At 42.1% G+C, this 20,515-nt stretch overlaps 1 protein-coding gene across 3 annotated transcripts in view; it reads right to left on the bottom strand.

Annotated features, from left to right (window-relative positions):
- The window catches only part of LOC112618235 (myomegalin), a 349,895-nt gene that overhangs the window by 319,799 nt on the left and 9,581 nt on the right, over positions 1-20,515 (bottom strand). Inside the window, exon 1 of one of the 3 annotated variants that reach the window (XM_025375071.1) lies at positions 1,965-2,607. The exons of the other annotated variants lie outside the window; for them this stretch is intronic. Coding sequence (XP_025230856.1) covers positions 1,965-1,984 — 20 coding nt within the window. The 5' untranslated portion in view covers positions 1,985-2,607. Of the gene's footprint in view, positions 1-1,964; positions 2,608-20,515 lie in introns of those variants that run through there. 3 annotated transcript variants of the gene reach the window in all.

The following is a 20,515-nucleotide window of genomic DNA, read 5'->3' as shown; positions in this document are numbered from 1 at the left end:
GAGACGGAGTCTCGCTCTGTCACCCAGGCTGGAGTGCAGTGGCCGGATCTCAGCTCACTGCAAGCTCCGCCTCCCGGGTTCCCGCCATTCTCCTGCCTCAGCCTCCCGAGTAGCTGGGACTACAGGCGCCGCCACCTCGCCCGGCTAGTTTTTTGTATTTTTTTGTATTTTTTAGTGGAGACGGGATTTCACCGTGTTAGCCAGGATGGTCTCGATCTCCTGACCTCGTGATCCGCCCGCCTCGGCCTCCCAAAGTGTTGGGATTTACAGGCGTGAGCCACCACGCCGGGCCTTTTTTTCTTTTTCTTTTTCTTTTTCTTTTTTTTGAGGCGGAGTTTCACTCTTGTTGCCCAGGCTGGTGTGCAATACCATGATCTCGGCTCACCACAACCTCCGCCTCCCCGATTCTCCTGCCTCGCCTCCCGAGTAGCTGGGATTACAGGCATGTGCCACCACGCCTGGCTAATTTTGTATTTCAGTAGAGACGGGAGTTCTCCATGTTGGTCAGGCTGGTCTCGAACTCCCGACCTCAGGTGATCCGTCCGCCTCGGCCTCCCAAAGTGCTGGGATTACAGGCATGAGCCACTGCACCCGGCCAGAAAGCTTTTTCTTTACTCTGAGCCGTAACTTGCCTCCCCACAACTCGCTTGCATCGGTTGTTCTGTCCTCCTAAGAGATTCTAAAATGATTCAATCCCTCTACCACCAACAGCTCTTCGGAAATTTGAAGGAAGCTACCACATCCTCCCCACTCCCAGTCGTCATTTTTCCAGACTCAGGAGTCCAGGGTCCTTTGGCCATCCCTCAAGGCACGGCTTTGAGTTCCCTCCTGTCTCTTGATTGTACTTATTTTATCTAATGATGCCCAGAACTAAGCACAGTCCTCTAGGAGAGGCCCAAGAAGAGCAGAAAGGAGCCAAAAGTAGAATCTCTTTTGATCTAGACAGAATCTAGACAGCCTACTTCTTCTGTCAACAAACCCTAAGCTTCAATTTGCCCCTTCTTTAATATTCACATTATACCATTCATTCCTGTTGAGCTTAACAATCAACTAAAAGCACCCAAGTCTTTTGCATAAGCCCCAAATTTACCTTCTGTGTTTGTACCGTCTTCACTCTCTCAGGAGTCAGAGCGCTCATTTGGCCCTACCCCAATTCTCCAAAGCTAAATCCTGCAGATGGAAGCTTATCTGTTATAGAGACACCTCTGGAATGGTCTCTCTACCCTTCCGCCCACTAAAAACCAGAAACGAAATCTTTGTTTCAATACATGGTCTCTTATCCTTACCCTTTCCTTGAATGGGGCTTCATTTTAAAGTGTATTTGGGGGAAGGACTGGAAGAAAACGCAGTTTCACAGGCCATCTCCAAAATCTGACCTAAAAGCCAACTGTTGCCTGGCCTCAATAAAGCCTGAGCAGTGTAGGGTGGGTGCCCTGATCTCTTTCCTTCTCCATTCCTCCCCCAAGTGGGCTCCAACTTGGGAGGTTGTGGAGGTGAGTACGGCTGGGCTCTGCTCACTCAGTCCCTTTGCCTTTGTGTGAGTAGTGAGAGATGAGGCCGAGAAGGAAAACGTGGCAGGGTGAGAATAAACCTGATATTGTTCAAAGCATCTGACATCAAACATATCTCTCAAGAAGACCTACTGGAATCCCTCTGGCCACATGAACAAGCAAACGACAGAGAAACATTTCTACAGAAAGTTCCAGGCAGCCTCCCTGGGTATTTTTAACATCAGGACTCGGTGGAAGGGAGATTCATTAAGCAAGGGAAACCCCAGAAAACAGAACATGTGCAGAAGGACCAAAAGAGGTGGGCTGGGAACCAGGCAGGGCGAGTCGGCAGAAGAGGGAAGCTGTCACGGGGCCCTGGTGGTGAGGGGCGACCTCTCCCTAAGGGCGCAGGGGGAGGGGAGGGAGGAGGACCACCAAGTCCGGAGTGCGGCGAGAAGGAAACAGCCCACCTACCTCGTCCAGATCTGCTCCATTTTCCAGGCTCTTTCCTTAGTCTCCGGGCGCTCCTCACCCGGGAGGGGAAGCAGCCTGGGAAAATGAGAAGCCTTGCCCACGAATCTCCAGCGCAAAAAGCAGCAGCTTTTTCCTCCCCAGCTCCTTCTTTCTGCGTCGGCGACGAAGAGAGAGCTCTGCTCCCTGCTTTTTTAGAAAACGGATTTGACGTGGCCGAACCTGCGGCTAGCCGTGCGACCGGCACAAGGGAGGGACTGTTCTCAGTAGGAGGCTGGGCTCGGAGCGGCGAGGCGCCCGGGGCTGTTTCGTGAGCTGGAGCCAGCGGCTGCCCGGGCGGCGGTGCGCGCACTCTCCAGGCTGAGACACGACTGGCTGGCACGAGTTGCTCGGCACCAGCTGAGCTGTCAACCGCGAGCGGAGGCGGGGCTCCCGACAACCAGTGTGCTCGGGGCAGAATCGGCCCAGGTTGCACGCCCCCTGAACCACCCTCGCATCTCCCCGGCCCCTCTCTCGCTGGCTCAGATGAATGATGACGGCAGAAGGCAGACAGCTTAGAGGACGCCGTACCAAGCCCCGTCCCTCGCCCATCTCAGCCAAGGGCTTAGAATAAAATCAACCAACTATAGGGAGAATTTGTAGAGGAGGTCTTCCTGTGTGTCTGCATCGCCCCACCCACAGGTAACCCCAGAGCCAGAGATGGAGTCTAGAAAGGTTTAGGAGCAATCCCGGCTGAATGCAGATGTACACCCTAGGTGGTCATGGAACACGACGTTATCCTCCTAGAGATGTGACATGCCAGTTTCACCATTAATCTAGGGACAGGACCCTTCATCAGGAAGGGAAGCATCCCAGCAAAACCTTACAGCCTCATTAGCTGCCTGCATCTCAGACATCTCCTGTTTTAGGGTATTCTACCTCCTCGTTTTTTCAGTTTCACCAGCAACTGGGCTCTACTAATAGCTTCAAGGAGGGAGAAGCTTCCTGACTCCCAGAACACTAGAAAAGCCTCAAGACAGTAGCCGTCAGGACCTAGACTCTCCCTTGTGACTGTTTTAAGATCATGGAAAAGGGCTCTTTGGAGATGGCATTGCCTCAGGCCCTGTACCATGTACTTATATATCAAGGTTTAAACAAGGCAGACATACTGTAATTAGAGTGCTTGCCGCCCTGAAGCTCCTTTTTAGCTCTCAAATAAGACCGTTTTATTAAATGACATAATCACTGTTATTATTAGCATTATCACTGACCTTTTTTTTATTTGCAAAAGGCTTTATAGTGCCCACATGTGGCAATGTTGATTTCATTGTACTTGTTTCAAAGATGATAAATTTGATACCCATAAAGGCCCGAAGTCTCTGCTAAGGTTCTGATGCAGGCTGTGTTCTCCATTGGACGGCCCCAGAGATATGTTCCCTGAATTTCTAAAGATACGACCCACAAGACTTCTCCAGGATGAATTTATTTTTTCAGGTCTCCTAGGCATTTAAACTCAGGAAGAACCTGGCATGCTTGGGTATTGGTGAGACTGTGGGGAGTCTGTGGTCTTGGGGCAACCTGTCATCTTGTCTGTTATCTCTTGAATTGGCTCCCCTACATACTAGTACAAAGTAGGGGTGGGGAGGGGAGGATAACAAAACATTTGAAGGGTTAGCAGAACTGTCTAAAAGGCCCCTAATCTAGGCTCCTCCAACACTTGATTTATTGGTAGGACCACACTGCTCCCGAGCTCAGAATGTTACCAGGAAAAATTTCAAGGTCCAGTTAGATCTTAGACAAGGCTCACAGGCCACCTGTCTTGAAAAGAATATCCTGTTGCCTCTGATGGGAGGGAAAAAAGGCAGGGAGAGTCAGATTTCCATCCTTCATACCAAAGTTGGGGCTATATTTAGCTTTGTCTCAAATCAAATTATGGGCTACCGAGTTGTGGAGAGGAACTCTGTCTACAGGCAGCTATGCATTGGATTCAAGAAATGGTAGCACTAACTAAGTGAGCTGTGGGGTCTCAGAAGTGATGCTAGAATATATGCTCATGTATTTTTAAAATAACTTTTTTCAAAAGTTTATAAACATTCATTGTAAAAACATTTGAAAAATACAGAAAGATATATAGATTACTCAGAATACTCAGGGATCTTCAATATTAAAAATGTGTAGCATTTTTTTCCACTCTTTAAAAAATGCATCTTTTAATCCAAACACCAACTGTTTCTTACACACATGGGTATATTCTTGAGAAATTTCCCTGTTGTTTTAAAAGTTATACTTATTGTCAAAAGAACAATTTTTTGCATTAGATTTCAGAAGAAAAATATTCACCCATCTAACCATTGCTACAGCACAAGTGTTTAAATTTCTCCAAATTCCCTTTAGTTTTTATCTATATATTAAATATATTTTTACATAATTATGATTACAGCTTAGGTATATGTTTATATTCTCCTTCTTTCACTTAGTAAATATTTGTCCATGTTGTTAGGGAAAGTTCATAGTTATTATTCTAATGATTGTACAATGTTTTATAATATTGGTAGGACCATAGGTTACTTAAAATATTCTATTATTGCATGGTTATGCTATTTCTGATATTAGACTGTTATAAATAATGCTTTAATGAAGAGCTTTCTGCCTTTATCATTCTACTTTTTTGAATTACGCTATGGTTTGAATATATGTATGCCTTCAAAATTCATACATTGGTACTTAATACAGAGTGTGAATAGTACTACAAGGTGGGGCTTTTTAGGAAGTGGTAAGGCATGAGCGCTCCACTCTCATGAATGGGATTAGTGCTCTTATAAAAGAGGTTGAAGGGATTACTCTGGTCCCTGTTGTCCTCTGTCCCTCCAGCCATGTGAGGACACAGCATCTGTGGCAACAAGAAGCCATCTTGGGAGCAGAGAGCAGGCTCTTCCAGACACTGAATCTGCCAGCACCTTGATCTTGGCCCAGCCTTCAGAACTGTGAGAAATAAATTTATATTATTTACAAATTATCCAGTCCAAGCTATTTTGTTATAGCAGCAGGAATGGACTAAAGATGATTTTCCTGGGATAAAAAGACTGTCTAATTTTATTATCTTAGCCTCAAAAGCACTAGAAATTCTCCTTTTTTTTTTCCTTATTTAATTTGTAAATAATTGGATAGTTACATTTTAGTTCTATATCTAGCTAGTGTATAAATAATGCAACACCATCTCATTTTGCTTTACATTTCTTAGAATACTAGCTAGTAAGATCTTATTTCATATCCTTTGTTGCAAATCATATCTGTAGTAGCTAGTCTCATGAAATCCTTGTGCTGAGTCACTGTATCAGTCATCTTTTTGCTGAAACAATGCTGCTTAACAAAGAACTCCCCAATCTCAGTATTATACAACATACATCCATTTCTCCCCCAAGGATCTATAGTTTAGGTATGGATTGGTTTAAGTCTGTCATTTTCATGGCAGAGTGCAGGAGTGCAAGAGAGTTGGCTGAGACTCATGATGTCTGTTAAAGTCTCTAATCAGAACTGGCACACTCTCGCTTCTGCCATTTTCCATTCACCAAAGTAAGTAATATGGCCAAGTCCAAAGTCATTGGTGCAGAAAAGTACAGTCTGCCCACAGAGTGCAGGAGGGGAGAGTAAATATTTGTGGAACAATAATGCAATCTACCAGTCACGATATGTAGTGCTTTTTGGCTTTTTGTTAAGCTTTTCTCCTTGCGGATACATGGTAACTTTATTCTTCCTCATCCTATTTTAACTTAGCTATGGCTTTTGAACAATGAAATGTAACTTGTTTCGTTGGTTGAAACGTGAGAGGAAGTCTCATGTGGTCACTTCTAGGAAGAAGGCAGACATTTTTAAGAGCTAGTACATAATTGGCCCTTTTCAGTTTCCACTGTTTTATTGATCCTTGAAGATCAATACATGCTAAGATGAAGCTTTCATCAACCTAGATCTCGGAGTTACTGTGATAGTCAGAGCCTTCCTGCTAACCCTAATTGAACATGTAGAATGAGTAAGAAATTCATTTTTGTTGTATTAAGTTACTGAGATTTGGGGATTATTTATTACTGGAGCATAATCTGGCCTATCCCAACACATTGCTTTTTATTCCCATTTTGCCACTCAGGATTGTTATGTGTGTGTCTGCTCACAGTTTTCTGACTTGGAACTCAAATAACCCGGGTAAATGATGTTGATAAATTAAACTATTCATTTTATTCTTTCCTGAGGGCACTGCTCTTAGTTTGGTCAACTGTGCTTCAGCGAATACCTGAATTGATGATAAGGGACAAAAAATCGGAAGGTGTCACTGTCTTTACAGTCAGCTCCACATATTCCAGTGATACTTTTACCTTTCATTCAGTTTTTAAAATTCATCTTCCTTTTCTTCTCTCCAACTTGTTTCTGGGTAAAAAGGACTATTGATGTTGATATAGTTTACTGCATAATCTGCACATCAATAATAAAAATAACTATGTCTAATATATTTTTGCCAGATCCTCCTCTAAAAATTTTATGTGTACTAACTCCTTTCATCCTCGCAGCAGTCTTTTGAGGTGGGCTCTAGTTAATGTCTACTTTACAAATGACTAATGTGGAGCACAGGGAGGTAAATTATACTGCCTACATTCACAAAGCTGATAGATGGCAAACTAGAGATTTAAAACCAATCAGTTTTGTTTCAGAATGGCCTGCCTAACCATTTTGCGTACTGCTTCCCTGAGTTTGACACTTAACATTCGCTGGGCACTTGGATAGGAGGACAGTATGTCTGCAACATCGGTCACTTCAGTGATCCCTGTGATCACTTGGTTAGTCAGAACATGATGTCTTCTTGATCCATCACAGCTCCACCTCTGTCTCTCTAACCTTGGGTTTAAAAAACAAATGTCCTTTCCAGACAAAGAGGCATCATTCTGAGATCAAGGATACAGTGTCTGTAGTAGATTAAAGATGACCACAAATTACTTGCTACTTCTCCCACTGAGAGGTGGAATCTAATTCCCCTCCCTTTAATATGGGCTACCCTTAGAGACTTGCTTGACTAATAGAATACAGTAGAAGAGATGTCTTACTGCCCAGGCTAGGTAAGTAAGAAGCCTTGTAGTTTCCATGTGAGACTCTTGGGACATGTCTTCTAAGGCCTAAGCTGCTGGATAAGTCAAACTACCATGCTAGAGAAACCATGTGCAGAGGCCATGAGACCACATGACAAGGGGAAGGGCCTAGCTGAGCCCAAAGACCAGCAGTTCCCATTAGGGTGCCAGGCATTATGTGTGAAGCAGTCTTCCATCAGCTGGACACAACTGAGCAACCCTAACTGTGACCACTGTGGAATAAATTTGCCCTGCTGAACCATGCTAGAATTATTGATTACCAAAATGATGAGATACAATACATTATTGTGCTAAGTTTTGGAGTAGTCTACTAAGTAACAATAGATAACTGGGACTAAATTTGGTATCTGAAAGTGGACTTCTGCTATAACAGAAACTGAAAACAAATGGCAATGACTTTGGTACCTGGTTGCCACAGAAGATAGAAAGGCCTCGAGAAATGTGTTAGTGAATACTGGAAGGACACCGAGGAGACTGCTGGAGAGACTGTGAAGGACAGTGAAGAAAATACTATGGGGGGTGACTGAAAAAATGGCCTGTGTTATGTAGTCACAGAAAGTTTATCAAAACCATTGTCTTTGATAATGTGGGAAAGTAGAAAAGGTACCCAGTGAATGGGAGGATCTGGCTAAGGAGATTTTCAGCAGAATTTCAAAAGTACAAAGAGGTTTCTTTTAGCCACATTATTATAAGGTATTGCTAAAAAAAAAAAAAGGTGGGCTAAAAAAGGAGCCATTTGGTTTTTAAGCCGAATATAGAGGAATTATAAAGAGCCAGGACTTGCTGGGTTCAGAGGAGATCGGGTGCCTTCAGGGCGGTATGGCCGTAGACTTTGCTGGGTTCAAACATCAAACTGCTTCTCATCCTCAATCTCTCTAGACAGGAAAAGCTTTCAAAATAAGAAATGGCTTCAGGGCAAAAATAAAATCCAAGATGTGACAGCTAGACCTCGATTAAGGTGGTGCCTCATACATCCTTTCAGTTAAACAAAAAGGCCTCTACAATCTTGGGCAATGTATCTCTCCACTGGACAAAAGAGTTTCTAAGAATTTTAAGGTTCTGTTATCCCACGTCAGACTCACAGGTAGTCCAAGCAAGGTGAAAAAGCTGGCTTCAGGATGAAATATGGGTGTGGATTTTGCCTAGTAGGGTTGGTTATCAATTAGTATATAAGATGCCTTAACATTTTTAAGTGAATTATACCAGCATGGACTGACTGAAGAGGATGAAGAGAGTACAGAGTGAAAAGATGCCTTTGGACCCTCAACCTGTCTCAGAGAAGCAGGCTGAGAAAGTCACCCAGCCGAAAATAAGGATTACTTCTTAGGGAAAAAGAAGAATGACTTGAAGAATGGAATCAAGAGCCCAGAGGACTGATGGAGAGCCAGAGGGAATCGTTCCCAGGAGCAGGACTGGGCCCTAATCAAGGAACTGGTAATATGTACTCAGCTAGATTTCAAAATTGCTGTGGACTACTGACAGCTGTATGCCTCTGTTCTCTGACTCTTTGAATGGGAGTGTCCATGACGGTTATCCTATCTCTTTCCCATTGTTTCTTGGGTGTGCAAGCCCCAATGACTTCAGATCAAGGGGACTATACTCAAGGAGCTGAGTACCAAAAGCCTCATCATCACCTGAATTTGAGTTAGATGATGAGAAAGTGGACTTCTAGGCTGATGCAGTAAATGTCAGGAAACTTTCGAGGGCTTTAGGAGAGTGTGAGTTTATTTCACTTGTGGTAATAATGTCTGTGGCCAGAGGAAAAGGAATGTGGTAGATTCAAGATGGCTACAAATTTTTTGCTACTTCTCTTAATCAGAGGTAGAATCTAATTCTCCTCCCTTGGATCTAAGCTGGTCTTCATGACTTGCTTGCCCAATAGAATGCAGTTCTAGGCCATAAACTTCTGAACCTGGGCAATAAGAAACCTTGCAGTTTCCACTAGGCCTCTTGATATACTGAGCTGCCATGAAAGAAATCCGACTACCTTACTGGAGCTATAGAGAGGAGAAGCCTTGAGGCCACTTGTGGAACATCATCCAGCCGTCCTTAAAGGCATCAGGCATAGAGTATAAGTGAAGTTACCTCGGATCTCCAGAGCAGCCCCGCCTTCCACTGAATACCACCAAGTGATCCAGTCAATACCGCATGGGGAAGACAAATTGCTCAGCTGAGACCTGTCCAAATTACTGACCCACAAAATCATAAAATACAATAAAATGGTTGTTTTAAGCTACTGAATTTTGGGGTAGATTTTTTTATGCAGGAATAGACAACTGAGACAATGCCTTAAAATGGACACAGTATTTCTGATGCATTATCTCATTCATTGATTCATTCAATAAATAATTACTGTGAACCATTATGTGTCAGGCACTACTCTTTATTCTAGAGACACAGTAGTTTTAAAAAAGGCCAGCAAAGACCCTGTTTTCATGGAGCTTATAATCTATCGGTTTAGATAGATAATAAGGAAAGAAATAACTACAATATGCCAGATGGTGATAAGGGCAATAAAGATAAGTGAAGCATGTCAAGGGAGCATCCCAGCAAGGCAGCCCTCTTTTTATAGAAGAGAAAACAGAGTCTTAGAAAGATTAAGTAATAGGCAGTAAGAGAAGCAGGTTCCCAGGTACAATAAAACTGGAGTTTCACTTGATGAAAAACTGTTCAATAGAATTTATAAATTCAAATTGTTGTTTAGCACAACAGAGGAACCTAATAGGCAGAAGTGTGGCTTGGATGGATGTTCCTGGCTACCAAGGCTGTCCAAGTAAACTGTTGTATATACAAGAATGAAAGGATTTGCCCTTCACTAGCTGCAGTGGAGTGGGGCAGGAAGGTTTGGAGGAGGATGTGTGGCTCTGAAGACTATACATTGTAGGCAAAGTGCCAGCTGTGACTCGGAACAACCAAAATCAGGACCAGGAGCAGTTTAGAAGAGAAAACAGTTCTTGGAAAAAGCAGAAATATTTGTGGGGTACAGGGGAATTTGTAAGGGACTTCGTTTCCTAAGTGAACAGGTAGGAGTTCAGAGGCAGCTAATGCTGATGGGACTTAATTTTTATTTCCACAGTTGGTAAAATTCAAGGACAATGTGGTTACCTTCATTCATTTGATTAAACAAACACAGAGCATATGCTAGGCATTGCTAAAATCTAGTGTAGAAATCCAGTGTTAAAATCTAGTGTGGAAAGCCAGGCAAGCATTCATGAAACCATAATACAAACCAGATCGGGTAAAGTGCTACAATAAAGGTACACACCAAGCAGAACACGAAGGAGGGAGTGAGTAATTAGATTCCACCAGAAAAGTTTTTCTAAAGAGGGTGGCATCTGAGTAGAGTACTGAAGTATGCTAGCAATATAAAATTTTATCATACATTGGGATTACAAAATACAGTGCTTTTATTTAAAATTTAAAACAAATTAGCTTGTTTTCATCATTCCACAGTGTATGCATATATCAAAACATTGTACCCCATAAATATATGCAATTACTATTTGTCAATTAAAAATTAACTTAAAAACAGTATTGATGAAAATAATTTTATTCTTCACTGGTAGAAGGAAAAATATTCCCGGTCTCCTGTGAGTGCCTAGGGTCCCATTCATCTGAAAGAGCGATGCAGCGCAGCTGAGGTTGCTGGCAGGCGTTACAGCAGAGCAGTTAAGATTACTGGCTCTACAGTCAGGGACATGGGTTCCAATCCTCCTCCTCTGTCAATTTCCAACCATGCAATTTTGGACATTACTTAAACTCTGTGCTTTAGCTTCCTCATTTGTAAAACAAGGTTAATGATAATAACTACCTAATAGGGCCACTGTAAGAACAAAATGAGCTAATATATGAAAAGTGTTTAATTCATTGTCTAGCGCATTTTAAGCATTCTATAAATCATAGTGATTTTTCATTAATGTTTGCATACCAGGCAGAACTCCAATACTGTATAGAAGTCATGAATTTTAATTTCAGTTCTGCTACAAAGTGCTCTCTAGGGCTAGGCCAGTGACCCAGATTTTCCATTTCTCATCTTTCTGATTCATCATGTGAGACCAAAGCATTGGCAAGGAAGCTGAATAAGTAGATTTCCTCACTTGCTGGCTGGAGGTCTAGGGAGCAGAAAAGGTGGACATTTCCCCCATCTTGTATCTGTCTTAAGGAATGTGTGTGTGTGTGTGTGTGTGTGTGTGTGTGTGTGTGTGTATGCAGGAATAGACAACTGGGACAGTGCCTTAAAATATACACAGTATTTCTGATGCATTATATCATTCATTCATTCAATAAATAATTACTGTGAACCGTGTGTGTGTGTGTGTGTGTGTGTGTGTGTGTGTGTGTGTGTGTTTATTCAGATCCATCCCTTTCAGTGGTTAGCCTTGTCTGTCAGCTATAACAAAAACCTCAAACCTCAAGGAAAGAAATTACAACCAGGCCTTCAGACAGCTGGTGGTAATTTACTCACACAATCCCCTTTATCCTTTCAACACCCACTATTTATGTGTATCTGACGTTGGGAGAGGGGAAATCATGCAAGAAATATGGTATGTAAATTTCTGGAAAGGGGGTTGGAATAGTAAGGGAAGACTTGTGTGAATTACATGAATAATTCTCCTTGATTTGAACATAGATATCAGATCTTGAAAATTGAAGGGACTGATGTTAGGGTCAATAAATACATTTCTGGAACCAGAAACAATACTGGAATAAATTCATAAATAACTTCCAAGGCATTCATGACAATCACACCATCACTAAAATCTGAGTCATTTTCCAGGACAGGACAAGTAGTTTCAGTACAAGTCAAAGGAGCATGTGTCTATCAATCCAGACTGCTTTAAAAATTCATAGCGATAACAATAACTAAATGGAATGCATCATCCTAGTTCAGATCTTGGACTGGATTCTGAATTAGAAAAAAAAATATTGCTGCCACGTTCAGTGGCCCACGCCTGTAATTTTAACACTTCAGGAGGCTGAGGCAGGAGGATCACTTAAGGTCAGGAGTTTGCAACCAGCCTGTGCAACATAGTGAGATCTTGTCTCCACACAAAAAAATTTAAAAATTATCTAGGCATGGTGGTGCATACCAGTAGTCCCAGCTACTCTGGGGTCTGAGGTGGGAGAATCACTTGAGCCCAAGAGTTGAGCCTACAGTGAACTGTAATCACACCACTGCACTCCAGCCTGGGTGACAGAGAGCAAGACCCTGTCTCTTAAAAAAAGGAAAAAATACCTCTAAGGACAAGACAGCCATATATAGCCATGTTCCTTGCCTTTGTTTCTTATATCAAGCCATCTACTAGCTGGTCCCTGAAGCCATATTTAACAGCTTTCGCTCATACACACATATGAGTGAAAAGTAACATTGATTTTTTTTTAACTTTCCAGCTTGAAAAATTTAAATTTTTCAACATATAGAAACATTGTAAAACTAGTGCAATAAAGTCCTATAAATCTTTCACTTGCTTTATAGATTGTTAACATTTTGCCACATTTGTTTTCTCTCTTTACACACACACACACCCCCACAAGCACACAGACACAATCATTAATACTATTTTGATGAACCATTTGAAAGTAAGATGTAGATTCTTCACCCCTAAATATTTAATGTGTATCTCCTAAGAATATTTAAAATCGTTAAATAACTGTATTATGTAAAAAACTATAACACCCTTTTCAGGTCAGCTTTTATCACTATTAAGGAGAACACTTTACATTGTAATCTGAAGTCTCAGCAGTGAATTACTTAACTAAAATCAGGAGCTACCCTCTGCTAGATATTTGGCTCACATCTGTACAATCAAAAGTTCTGATCAAAATAATCACTCCCAGGACAAAGGCAAAATACACAACAAAGACAAATTCCCTCTTCTATGCACCAGCCAATTTCTTGGCAGTTTAGAACAGCTGTTTTGTCCTTTCTTCCAGCTGGCAAAGGTTCAAAAATATCAAGATACAGCCTCAGAAAGCTTCACACGAGGAAGAAATTTTAATGAGAAAAATCTCACATTCTGTTCACTTTTGTTTTCATTTTCATTTTAGCATGTAAGATGTCAAAATACTGAGCTGTTGAGTATAGTATCAAACATCTGGCAATTCTGGACAAAAGATGAGCAAAACTCAACCGTCCTTTATCTTTGCAAAATTCAAGTGGCTTTAGGAGTTAATACCACAGGGGTAGGGTGCCATGGCTCATGCCTGCAAACTATCAAAGGCGAGGCAGGCAGATTGCTTGAGCTCAGTAGTTTGAGACCAGCCTGGGCAACATGTGAAACCCGTCTCTACAAAATATACAAAAAAAATTTAGCCAGGCGTGGTGGTGCACATCTGTAGTCCCAGCTACTCAGGAGGCTGAGGTGGGAAAATGGCTTGAGCCTGGGAGGCAGAGGTTGCAGTGAGTGGAGATCATGCCACTGCACTCCAGCCTGAGTGAAAGAGCCAGACCCTGTCTCAAAAACCAAAACAAAACATTATATCAGCTGGTAAAATAACAAACACATCCAACATTAACCACTGCAATTCCTTTCAACCAGAATAATCTTCTACTCAGATAAAAGTATCCTGGTTTTAGGCTATGCGTGTGATGTAATAATAACAGACAGAGAGATACAGAAATACTCAAGCTGGCCTAAGCTCAGAGCTTGTGGTATACAGAAGAGAATTATTGCATCCGTTATTTGCTGGCTTCGGTACATTCTTAGGAGATAGAGGGAGGGGAAAAAAATCAAAACTAGAAGGGTCTGGTGCTGATGGACCAGATCAACTTTTTCTTTTTTTTTTTTTTTTGAGACGGAGTCTCACTCTGTAGCCCGGGCTGGAGTGCAGTGGCCGGATCTCAGCTCACTGCAAGCTCCGCCTCCCAGGTTTACGCCATTCTCCTGCCTCAGCCTCCCGAGTAGCTGGGACTACAGGCACCCGCCACCTCGCCCGGCTAGTTTTTTGTATTTTTTAGTAGAGACGGGGTTTCACGGTGTTCGCCAGGATGGTCTCGATCTCCTGACCTCGTGATCCGCCCGTCTCGGCCTCCCAAAGTGCTGGGATTACAGGCTTGAGCCACCGCGCCCGGCCCAGATCAACTTTTTCAAACTTTGATTCAACTGTTAAGGTATTCAGGGCTGGAACTAGGATGAGAGGAGCAAGGTACTCACCGAAAGTGTGAAATGTAAAGAGTGCCAAAAACTCAGTAATCAAGATAAATAATATTTTAATGCGATATTTTAGAAAAAAAATTAATGCAAAAAAATCCACAATGAACAAAATATCAAAACTTTAAATAAAGACAGGATCCAACCATGCATTTTCATGATTCAGGAAGTGTCTTACTTGCTCCGTCCTAGTCCAGGCCCAACTCGTTCATCCCCAGATGATGTGCCAAAAGCCAAATCTTTAGAGGCGTCTCCTCTGGTGCTCTCCAGTGCTATGCTCTGCTGACCTTTTTGGCAACAGCTCTCTGTTATGAATGGTCAGACATCAGGTGGCACCTTTAAGACATCACAAGGTAAAAGCAGCTCTCTGAGCTATGGCCAGTTCTTCCAACCTCCTTTCAAACAGTCTTACGTCTCAAGGGGAAGTTTCTGTAATGTATAGGGCATCAGGGAGAGGGTAGAATGAGGTAGAAAGGGGAGATAATGGGAGAGGGAAAAAAGAACAGGTGACCTCACGAGTTGGCACTAACGTAACTAGAGTGCAATATTTCAAGAGTCTATCTTTTTAAGAAAACCTTGAGCCCCAACTCTCAATTGGAGGCACCTGCTCACTCACCTCCAAAACCAAATCCACCTCACCTCTATTCTTCTTTTTCACACTGTCTACAGGTAATTCTGGAAATCAAAGTGGCCAGGCTGCTTTTTGCATGCAGCCTGTAGTGAATTCAAGTAGTGTAGGATACTTCAAATTGGAGCCTCTTCACTGTGAATAGCTGCTCATCCCCAAGTACCAAACCTAATTTTGTGACAATGAAAACCATCTGCAGGTGCCCCCTGCTGGTAGTAGTATCCTAAACACTTGCCCTCACTGATGTATTTTGTTTGGTCAATGGTCCAGAAAGTCACAGTCACAGTCATCAACACTACTCCCTATGCCCTTACACCTAAGCAGGTTCACTTATTTATGCTACTTGCCAGGCATCTGCAGGTGTGTGGTATTTGCATTTTCCTTCTATGGATTCCTAGTTCCTCATGGTGGGAACCTGGGGCCCGACTTCTTGCCTCTCAAACGTTACTAATATGTCTGCCTCACAGGGCCAGGCACTTCTCTAGTCTTGAGTCACTCGTCATCTTTTTAACCTACCCTTTGGTAGGACACTGGAGCCATAGATGTGAACCTCAGCCTTTAAGGCATGCAAGAAGACAGCTGAAGTCCCCAGGGCCAGTCACTGCCAGCAAGGTCTTCCAGGGGTGTTTGAAGGGATGACTGAGCAAGTAGAGTCTGAGTTTGTTATTATTCTGAGGATATAGACAAAAATGTTTAACAAGGCTTACATAGCTTGGCATAGTCTTCAGCCTCAGCTCTGGTTATACTCCCCCTTCCCTTCTGTGCTTAGTTTGTACTAGTCTTGTTCCAGAGAAGAAAGAGAGAGAGAACTAATTCTGCTGCTCTTCTGGTGTCCAGGAGCTCAGGTAATGGATACAGACTGTAATAGGCAATCTCTAAGTTGGTCCCCAATGATCCCTGGTCATCAAACCCTTGTGTAATTTCCTCGCCTTGAGTCTAGTACTCATTTCTAATGAATACAGTAGGGCAGCAGTGATGGAATATCACTTCTGAGATTAGATTATTTATTAAAAAGCAAGAACAACAGTGGCTTCCATCTTGAGGATGCATGCTCTCTTTCTTTTACATCAGTTGTGCTGGGGGAACTAAGCTACCGTGTTATAAGCAGACTTACAGTTTGGACAGGAACTAAAGCCTGCCAAATACCATGTGTGTGAGTCTGAAAATGGACCTTTCAGTCCCTGTCGAGTCTTGAGACGACAGCAGCCCCAGCTGAGTGCTTGACTGCAACCTCATGAGAGAACTTGAGACAATTCTACCCAGCTAAGCTGCTCCCAGATTTCTGACCCTCCAAAACTGTGAGTACTAAATACTTGTAGTTTTCAGCCACTGAGGCGGTTTGCTATGCAGCAATAGTAATAGTAACTAACACACAGACTTCTGAACCTTTCCTCAATCCAAGGTCATTGTGTGGAGTTAGAGATCCAGCTCTCCCGTTCACAAAGAAGCTATTATTCTCTCTACAGTAAAGAAAGACAAAGAAGTCAGAACAGTTTTTTAAGGCTGCACATCAGGAAACTAGATGTATGGTGAAAATTTGGGAGCGATAAGTAGGACCTTTCCCAGTCTGTAGAAGATACCACCAAAGCATGCTTTTAATTGCTACCAAGCACACTTTTTTTCTTTTTGAAGATATGTGCAAACAATGAAAACCCTTCTTGCTGAAATTACAATACAGCTGTACATTTTGGTTGAAATGTTTATTTGGAGATTTCAAAGTCAAGGTTTAAATAGCCAAAAGGTCATAGATTAGACTATCATGGAGACAAAAAGGATCTAAAATTTGATATTGTTTGTACACTAGGGTCACTGCTCATGTTAACATTTCCTTCATTGCATCCACTTTCTCTGAGCTGGTGTTGTAGGGTTAGATGTGAGTGTGAATGAGCATGCATACAGTGGACAAAATCCCCCCATTCTGTAAATGCATGTGCCCATTATTCCGGGCAGTGAGCCCAGCTTGCTTTAAGTCTTTGTTATTTGAATAGTGTCCCAGATTCTCCTTTGAAATGTGCAGTTCACCTATTTTTATGAACCTTAATATGGAGCTCTCTGATGCTTTTTTGATAGATTCTTGGTCGTGCCCGGGTACACTTCCTTTCGTTTTAAACAGGTCATATATTTATCTGTGCTGGCCTTCAGGTGGTATGCCATATAAATTAGAAAGCAAATTCTCACAAGGTCAAATTTTAATCAGGTAGCTTATTATTTTTAAACAGATGACATTTTCATATTTGGTATGCTAACTTGGAGACCAGACCATTTTTGTCCAAGTTCCACCAAAGGCTTTTGTTTTATTTGTTTTGTTTTGGTTTACTTTTTAACAAAAAGCAAACCTAGGAAAAAAATTTAAAAACATACAGGATGCACAAAAACAATTACTCTAACACACATGAAACAGAAAATCAACACCTGCCAATTAAATACAACTTCTACCATTTCATAACTGTGTGATCTTGTCAAATTACTTAACCTCTCTATAAAACTGGGGATCATGATAGCATCTTTCTCACAGAATTATAGTGAGAATTAAATATTATTCTTATGAAATGTTTAAGATAGGGTCTAGCATTTATCATTCACTCAATAAATGCATTAATCATGTAATTATATATGTAATTATGGTGATAATGATAATGTTGCTGCCATGATATGTCAGATTTCACAGTATAAAATCATTATAGAATTCTGTTTGGAACTCCTGTGAGACCTAGTATTAATCACCTGTACTTATGAGGCTGCTCCAGCAAATAAATCTAAGAGAACAGGCAACTTCATCAAGAGGTTAAAGGGTCCTAGGGCAGTGGTCCCCAACCTTTTTGGTACCAGGAACCAGTTTCAAGGAAGACATCTTTTCCATGGATGGGGTGGGGGATGGATTTGGAATGATCATCAGGTATTAGATCCTCATAGGGAGGAGGCAACCTAGATCCCTCATATGCCCAGTTCACAATAGGGTTCGTGTTCCTCTGAGAATTTAATGCAGCTGCTGGTCTGCTGATTGACAGGAGGTGGAGCTCAGGGGTAATGCTCACTGGCCCGCCACTCACCTCCTGCTGTGCAGCCCAGGTCCTCACCTCCAGCTGTGCAGCCCGGTACCAGTCCATGGTCTGGGGGCTGGGGACCCCTGTTCTAGGGGAATACCATCACCATGTCTGCTACCCTTCCCACCGTGGGCACTACCACCATTTGGTCACCATATGCAACCCTGTATGAAGATATTTTTAATATTATCCAGCGTCCTTTTCATTTGAGTGACCTCTATCTCCTTGTCCCACCATCTAACTCCCACCTTCATAATGAGTGGGGAGAAAACCTCCACTAGGGTGAAACAAAAAACCTCAAACAGAGGCTTCAAACAAAACTTAATATAAAGACTCCAACCATGAAGTTGTCTCTCTTTATTCCCCAGTTATCTTCTTGGTAGGTTTTGTTTTCAGGATCTGCAGGGTACCGAGTTATCTGCTAGAAGGCCCAGGCCTTCTCTTCTTAACAACCCTGCTGCTACCACCATGATGTAAATCACTATGATCTCATATTGGTGTTACTTACTACAATAGCCAGCAAAGCAGCTATTGGCCTCCTAAGGTCTGTTCTCCCATAGCAAAGTGACTTTTTAATATTTTTCGGATCATATGATGTTCCAGGTTTAAACCTTCATTGGCTTCCCAATGTCCTTAGAATAACAGCCACTTCTTACCACGGCCTATAATGTCTCAGGTGACCTGGCTCAGGTTCACCTCTGCCCCCTCCTCTTATTTATTATGATCCAGCTGCACTGGTCATTTTGTTCCTCAAACACACTAAGCTTATTTCTACCTTAGGGGTTTTGCAGTTCTTTCACCTCCTGCTTCAATTCCTCTCTAACGAAGTTTTTTTTTTGTTTGTTTTTTGTTTTTTGTTTTTGAGATGGAGTCTCGCTCTGTTGCCCAGGCTGGAGTGCAGTGGCCGGATCTCAGCTCACTGCAAGCTCCACCTCCTGGGTTTACGCCATTCTCCTGCCTCAGCCTCCCGAGTAGCTGGGACTACAGGCACCCGCCACCTCGCCCGGCTAAGTTTTTTTTTTTGTATTTTTTAGTAGAGATGGGGTTTCACCGTGTCAGCCAGGATGGTCTCGATCTCCTGACCTCGTGATCCACCCGCCTTGGCCTCCCAAAGTGCTGGGATTACAGGTGTGAGCCACCGCGCCCGGCTGAAATTCTTAACAATATTTGAACAGAGGGGTCTACATTTTCATTTTGCATTGAGCCCCCACAAAGTATGTAATCAGTCCTAATAACCAGCAAGAATATCTTTCAAACATGAAGGTGAAATAAAGACTTTTTCACATACAAAAGCTGAAAGAATTTTCCCACCAGCAAATCTGCACAAGAATAAGAAAGATTAAATAAATTATTTCAGGCAGAAGGAAAATGATACCAGATGAAAATCTAGATTTAAACAAACTAATGAAGAATACTGGAAATGGTAAATATGTCAGTAAATATGAAACTTTAAAAATATCTTTTACATCACTAATGAGTAAGGAAATGCAAATCAAAGCCACAATGATATTTCACTTTACACCCATTAGGATGGCAATTATTTTAAAAAACAGAAACAGAAAATAACAGTGTTCATGAAGATATGGGGAAACTGAAACCCTTGTACACTGTTGGTGGGAATGTAAAATGGTGCAGTTGCTGTAAAGAACAGTATGGTCGTTCCAAAAAAGTAAATATAGAATTACCATATATGCAACAATCCCTCTTCTTTTGCAACCCAAAAGAATTGAAAACAGGGGCACAAACAGACATTTGTACATCTATATCTGTTGCAGCATTGTTCACAGTGGCAAAAGGTGGAAACAATTGAAATTTCCATCAACAGATGAATGGATTAATAAAATGTTGTATAAACATACAATGGAATATTATTTGGCCTTTTAAAAGGTACATAATTATAAGCCTGGGCAACGAAGTGAGACCCCATCTCTACAAAAAATACCAAAAAAATTGCTTGTAATCCCAGCTATTTGGGAGGCCAATGTGGGAAGATTGACTGAGCCCAGGAAGTCAAAGCTGCATTGAGCCATGATTGTGCCATTGCACTCCAGCCTGGATGACAGAGTTAAGACTCTATCTCACACACAAAAAAGTATGTAATTACAACACATGCTACAACATGGATGACCCTGAAAGAGATTATGCTAAGTGAAATAAGCTGGACGCAAAACAACAAATATATGATTCCACTTATATAAGATGGCCACAGTAATCAAATTCATAGAGCCAGAAAGTAGAATAGTGATTACCAGGAGGTAGAGGAGAGAGAATGGGTAGCTATTGTTTAATGGATTCAGAGTTTCAGTTTGGGAAAAAGAGAAAATTCTGGAGATGGATGGTGGTACTTGTTGCATAATAATATGAATGTACTTAATGCAACTACTGAACTGTACACTTAAAATGGTTAAACTGGTAAATTTGTGGGGGCAGAAGAGTTTACTTAGCTCTTTTATTTATTTATTTATTTTTAGACAGAGTCTCACTCTGTCACCAGGCTGGAGTGCAGTGGTCCGATCTCAGCTCATTACAACCTCCAACTCCCTGGTTCACACCATTCTCCTGCCTCAGCCTCCCAAGTAGCTGGGACTACAGGTGCCCACCACCATGCCCAGCTAATTTT

This window comes from Theropithecus gelada, chromosome 1, assembly GCF_003255815.1.
Source record: "Theropithecus gelada isolate Dixy chromosome 1, Tgel_1.0, whole genome shotgun sequence".
Classification (NCBI taxonomy): Eukaryota; Metazoa; Chordata; class Mammalia; order Primates; family Cercopithecidae; genus Theropithecus; species Theropithecus gelada.
The sequence above is the reverse complement of the archived record's forward strand: the minus strand, read 5'-3'. Positions and strand labels throughout refer to the sequence as shown.